The sequence below is a fragment of the Silene latifolia genome, chromosome 2 (assembly GCF_048544455.1).
Source record: "Silene latifolia isolate original U9 population chromosome 2, ASM4854445v1, whole genome shotgun sequence".
In the NCBI taxonomy this organism is placed as follows: domain Eukaryota; kingdom Viridiplantae; phylum Streptophyta; class Magnoliopsida; order Caryophyllales; family Caryophyllaceae; genus Silene; species Silene latifolia.
This window is the reverse complement of record NC_133527.1, coordinates 190,370,740-190,376,403: the sequence shown is the minus strand read 5'-3', so window position 1 is coordinate 190,376,403 and position 5,664 is coordinate 190,370,740. Positions and strand designations below refer to the sequence as shown.

The 5,664-nt window shown below is 36.8% G+C and overlaps 1 protein-coding gene across 1 annotated transcript; it reads right to left on the bottom strand.

Annotated features, from left to right (window-relative positions):
• Nucleotides 1-3,856: 3,856 nt before the first annotated feature.
• On the bottom strand, nt 3,857-5,156 carry LOC141641821 (F-box/FBD/LRR-repeat protein At1g13570-like). The gene is made up of 3 exons (XM_074450467.1): nt 4,815-5,156; nt 4,320-4,469; nt 3,857-4,237 (listed from the first exon to the last, which is right to left on the bottom strand). Exons 1-3 carry the CDS (start codon nt 5,154-5,156, stop codon nt 3,857-3,859), a joined length of 873 nt encoding a protein of 290 aa, XP_074306568.1.
• Nucleotides 5,157-5,664: the final 508 nt, after the last annotated feature.

The window sequence follows — 5,664 nt, the reverse complement described above, 5'->3', positions numbered from 1 at the left end:
CCAACTAATCCACAACTAAACCTAAATACACTATTCATCCGGTAATATCTTCCTTATCTCTCTACAATATACATTCAGCCAAGTAACAACTTATCCCTTAAGTTTACTGACTTGAGCGTCGGAGTGAGTACGCTTGGCACAAAGCCAAGCCCTCAGTTCGTTCATTGTTGCAGGAGAGGCCGAGAGGAACGATTAAGACCAAAGGAGAATCCAACTCAAGACATCATTCAACAAGCCACGGGTGGTAACTATACCTGCTCTGGAATTACACCCGGAACAATTATTTACTAATATTTTTAGGTTATTACCAATTTTTTATTTTCTGTATTTAGATTGTTACCATCGTAATGGAATTGTTAGGACTTTCCTTGGATGTGATTTGGGGGGGGGGGGGTAAACAGTAAATTTAAAACGTGTAATATCAGACTAGTATAGGACCCGTGCTACAGCACGGCATTTTTAAGATTTTGTTTATAAAGAGGGAAAACAATAAAATTGTTTTTGACATAAAATATATGGTACTTTTAAGTTAATGTTATAATATAGTAGATATATCATTAGCAAGGAGGAAAAAAATAAAATTTATTACCGTAAAAGATAGTTGAAACTAAGTTAGTCTTGTTTCGAACTATTAATAATAATACTATAATGTTAAATCAATAAGGGGAACTAATTTATGAAATTAAATTACATGTAAATTATAATTAAAAAAAACCTATTAGCCTTATAAAAAACGGTCGAAATAATATACTACGCGTTTAAAGAGACGATTTTAAAATTATTAAACTAAAATTTCACTTTCTATTTCCTATAAGAAAATTCATCAAAATTGACGCACATCAAATTATTGTATATTTGGGGTAATTTATTGTGATTTGAAAAGTCAGAGAATTTTTTTGGTTCTAACGTTAGAATGTTAGTAATGAGATCTGCCAAATTATATAGAAACAATTTGTTTCCATATAGGATTGTTAGTTATCAAAGTCAGAATTTTTTTTTGAAGGTAAAGTCAGAATTTTTTTGGTTATACGTTGGAATGGTGGAAATCAATGGGAAATCAATTTGTTTCCATATAGGATTCTTAATTAGAAAAGTCAAAAGAATGTTTTGGTTATACGTTGGAATGGTGGTAATCAATGGAAATCAATTTGTTTCTATATAGGATTCTTAATTAGAAAAGTCTAAGATTATTTTTAAATAGTAGGCTCAACTCAGAATCTTATTTGTGGTGTTTTAAGTCCATAAAGCACATGCCCATTAAAGTAGGGAGCAGTTGGGCGGGAAAATAGTATAAGAATTTTATTCTCTTAGTAGTAGGGGGGATGATGGGTCGGCAACTTGTTATATAAGGCAAATCGTTAAACGGACTTAAATAGACTTGACAAATACATTGGGTTGCGACAAATTCGTATTTGTGTCAATGGTGATAGAATTATGAGAAAGGTTTGAATTGTATTAGAATTGCATAGGTTACAAAGAGTACAAGACTTTGTTTATATACTAATTACAATAAGAGGCAATCTACCCTAACAACTTAACGTAGCCGTAATGCATAACTTATGGTACAAGCATGAGATCAACTAAGAATATTTACATGATATTGTAGGATGATTTTGACCTAAAGAATATTAATAAATATGGTTAGAAATATTTACGATATTATTCTCAATATTCCCCCGCAAGATGGACGTCGGTACGGAAAGTCCAATCTTGGAGAGAGGATGGTGGTGCGCCGGTAGAAACGAGACGGTGGATAGGTGGCCTAGTAACGGTGGAGGCCAGGGCAGTTTTTAAGGATGATGAGGTGGTTCGATCCCAACACTGGGACGGGGTGATGCAATGTTGATCTTTGGTGATGGGTCGGGAGTGTCATGGATTGTTTCGGCGCCGCATCGAGGTGTCCGGAGATGATGGGTGACGATGTTGGAATACTAAGTTGAAAAAGAAGGGTGGGTTTGGCAGCAACTACGTGTTGTTGAGGAAACCTTTTTTTTATTTTTTTATTTTTTATTTTTTAAATATATGAAATAGAAATGGGTTTGATGAGAGGTTTCATGACAATTTAGGTTGTTGCCATGTTAAGAGCGTTTGAGGATAGTGAGCATTAAAGGCCAAGGAGGCAGGGGTCCATAAGATTCCCAGACGGCGAGTCGGCCGGTGTGCTAAGGTTAGTGATTTCAACAGACCAGCTCAAAGTGGACGCTTCTGGGACTAAGGTACTGGTGGCTAACTGGTGAGGACGGTGCTTGGTTGTTTGGCTAAGACAAGGTGCTGCTAGCCAAGGGAGTGTCAAACGAAAAAATTTCATCGTTGGTTGAAACACAGTAAGAATTTGTAGGATACAAAAGTGATGAGTTTGTGTTTAATTTGGATGAATATGAACCACCACCATAATAAGCGTTTGGCAGTGGGGTATTATGGTTTGCAATGGATAGACAAAATGGGTGTAAGGTTGTTCTATCAACTGAACATCGTACAAAAACAAAAAAATAGTATGGGTTTGGCCGGCAAAATAAGGTTTAAAAACGGGTATTTTTTATTGTGATGAGAGTTTGTACCAAGAAGGTGGTTTGTTAAGTGGTGATGGTTGGGATGGTGCATGGTGCCATAATATTGGATTTGATACCATGGAGTAGCCGAGTTTGGGTTTGCCATAATGCCAAGATGGATGGGAGACAGGGAGTTTAATACGGTTATAATAATAATATCAATATTAATAATAATTATTGTGGTTGGTTGGTGCGGAATTTGGTGGTAATATGCATTTTTTTTTTTTTTTTTTTGATGGCCGAGAAGGTGTTGGCCAAGTCTTATTCGTGTGGGTTTGCTGCAATTCCGGGTGTTGGCAGCGGAAACGGGGTTGTAGATATAGGTTGACCAAGTCAGGTGGTTCGGATTCGATGTCAGTAAGACATTGAGAGTAGTTTTGTACGTAAAAAAAAATTAAACAATGTAAGAAGGTTGGTTATGTGAAGCAATTGGTTGATATTCACTTGATTTACAAGAGATTTTGGTTTTGGCATGAGATGGTGTTGGTCGAATAATAGTGATGGCCAAGGGAAAACAAATTTGAATGGTTAGATGCAATTCTGGGTGTGGTGGCAGCGGAAGAGAGGTGTCGGTATAGGCCAAGCGAAATCGGGTTTTGGGTGGGTGATTCGACCTAAGGATCTACTCTGAGGTGTTACCCTCTATCAAGAGCACGAGGCTCTGATACCATGATATATAGAATTATGAGAAAGGTTTGAATTGTATTAGAATTGCATAGGTTACAAAGAGTACAAGACTTTGTTTATATACTAATTACAATAAGAGGCAATCTACCCTAACAACACGTAGCCGTAATGCATAACTTATGGTACAAGCATGAGATCAACTAAGAATATTTACATGATATTGTAGGATGATTTTGACCTAAAGAATATTAACAAATATGGTTAGAAATATTTACGATACTATTCTCAATAAATGGTTCACTAATTCTTCAACCCCAACCAAATCAAAATAAATTTTGTGTCGTGTTTATATTGACTAAATTACATAAATGGATTAAAATAATGGAAAATATGGTTAATTTAATAAATATGTTATTCGATTCCTGTTTAAAAAGTTGAACTCAAATTTGACCCAATTAAAATCTTGTGTGTATTCATGTCAACTCACTCATATGATATATAAGTAAGTCATTAAACCCAACCCAAACCCGTCAATTTCGAGTTAAGTTCATGTCATGTTTCTGGTCCTGTCATTATTTCCCGGCGACTCAGAAATATCAGAACACAAATAATTACGTAAAGTTATATTACACAAATGTTATTGCAAAATCATAAGTTTATTTGACCCGATAATCAATATCCTAATCAGATTCAGACTCAGACTCCTCAGAAGAGGAAGACTCATCAGCAGCAGAATAAGACTCATCAGAAGAAGACTCATCAGAAGAAGAATCGCGGCTGACGCTGACAGGAGGAAGGAACCTGACTTTCACATTCTGTGACGCTCTACAAAAAGAAACCAACTCAAACAGCACCGGTTTTGTAAATGTACTCTCGATGCTAGCGGATGGAGTAATTGATAAGTTTTTCAAGATAGGGGAGCATTTCAGCAAGAATTCAATCAACATGAGCTCCATATTAGAGCCTTTACGAATTTTAACATTTGCATAACAGAGACGCTGCAGAACCAAGTTGGGATTGTATTCTAACAGATGGTCTGTCTCATCTTTGCTCGTCGAAACCTAACAGTAATGCATAAACAATGATGATACGATATCAGAACCTACATTACAATAATAATCATCATATAAGAGAGATACTTACAGAGATGTTAAGCCTTTCAATAGCAGGACAGTTTTGGATGATGCTAATAATCGAACAAAATTCATCGACATTATTCATATGGATGGACGATAAATCAAGGTTTTTCAGTTTCTCAAAAGTTGGCGGCGGCATGACTATCCCATAAATTGTCTGCAGCAAAAAATAAAAATTTGTTTAGCTACAACCACCTTACCTTGTGCGTAAGAACTAGACCTGGCAAACAAGTCATTCGGGCCGGGTTCAGGCAGGGTCAATTCGGGTTTGCAAAAATTCGGGCCTAATCAGGTCTGGTCATTTTCGAGTTAGTTGTTTTGAAATTATTCGGGGATAACAATCAGTTTTCAATAATAAACATTCGGGTTGGGTTGAATAAGTTTGAGTCAATTCGGATTTCAGGTCCTAGTTCGGGTGAAGGTCGGGTCATGGTCAGTTTTGCCATGTCTATTTCCGATTGAACTAATACCGGCATTAATGAAAAAAAAAAATACACTTCACCTTGACAAAATGACCGCTGAAAACAAGTTTTTGCAGCTTAGACGAACTTGCCAGATCCTGGAGCAGGACACCTAAACGGTCCTGATGACTGACATCGACTGATAGATCGACAGGCTTCTGTAAACCAATAACAGCTGACACCAATTTCTCAGCATTTATCACCTTAAGTGATTTGAACGTGCCATCGACAATCAAATGACAGAGATTAGGAGCAACTATTTTAATACACTCCATACAAATGAAGTTCGTAAATCTTAATTCTTGCAAAAGCGGGCAACCCCGAATAAGATATTTCAATGCTTTTAAATCAATCACGAATTTATCAAGCTCGAGGCACGTCATCTTCTAAAACTCTCATAGTTATGAGGAGGATTAATCTTACAAGACTGAAGTTTCAGTTTTTCAAGGTTGCCGCAATTGAAAATTTGCGAGTTCAAATTATGAGGACTCTGATACTGATTTTGAATGCAAATGTCTGAAACACCATTTCTCGACAAGTAGGATATCCATTGATTAACATCCGGACAGGATGTAAGACGATTGGGAATGTCCAAGTGGAACCGGAGAAGTTGACCCGAATGATGAAAGAGTATTCTGCTCACGATGTTGTAAAATTCATGGGTGTTGACTACTCTGCTTTTATAGACCTGTTCGAAAAATTGAGCATCAAATGTAAGTATCGGTATTGACCTCCAAATGTCGAGCCACTTGTGCGACAGAACGGACATTCTTGCAGCATTATAAAGGGGTAAGTGCTCCATGATGACATCGACTACATGTCTTGGCAACTCCGTAATTAAGTCTACATCATCGGTCTTTTGTCGCTTCGATTTGCCTCCTTTGGCCATTC

Excerpts from the sequence above, each read along its gene's own strand:
- LOC141641821 (XM_074450467.1), bottom strand. The coding sequence starts at position 5,156 with ATGACGTGCCTCGAGCTTGATAAATTCGTGATTGATTTAAAAGCATTG. Across the intron at positions 4,470-4,814 it reads TCAGCGGTCATTTTGTCAAG|ACAATTTATGGGATAGTCAT; the intron begins GTGAAGTGTATT and ends TTTTTGCTGCAG. Across the intron at positions 4,238-4,319 it reads TTGAAAGGCTTAACATCTCT|GTTTCGACGAGCAAAGATGA; the intron begins GTAAGTATCTCT and ends CATTACTGTTAG.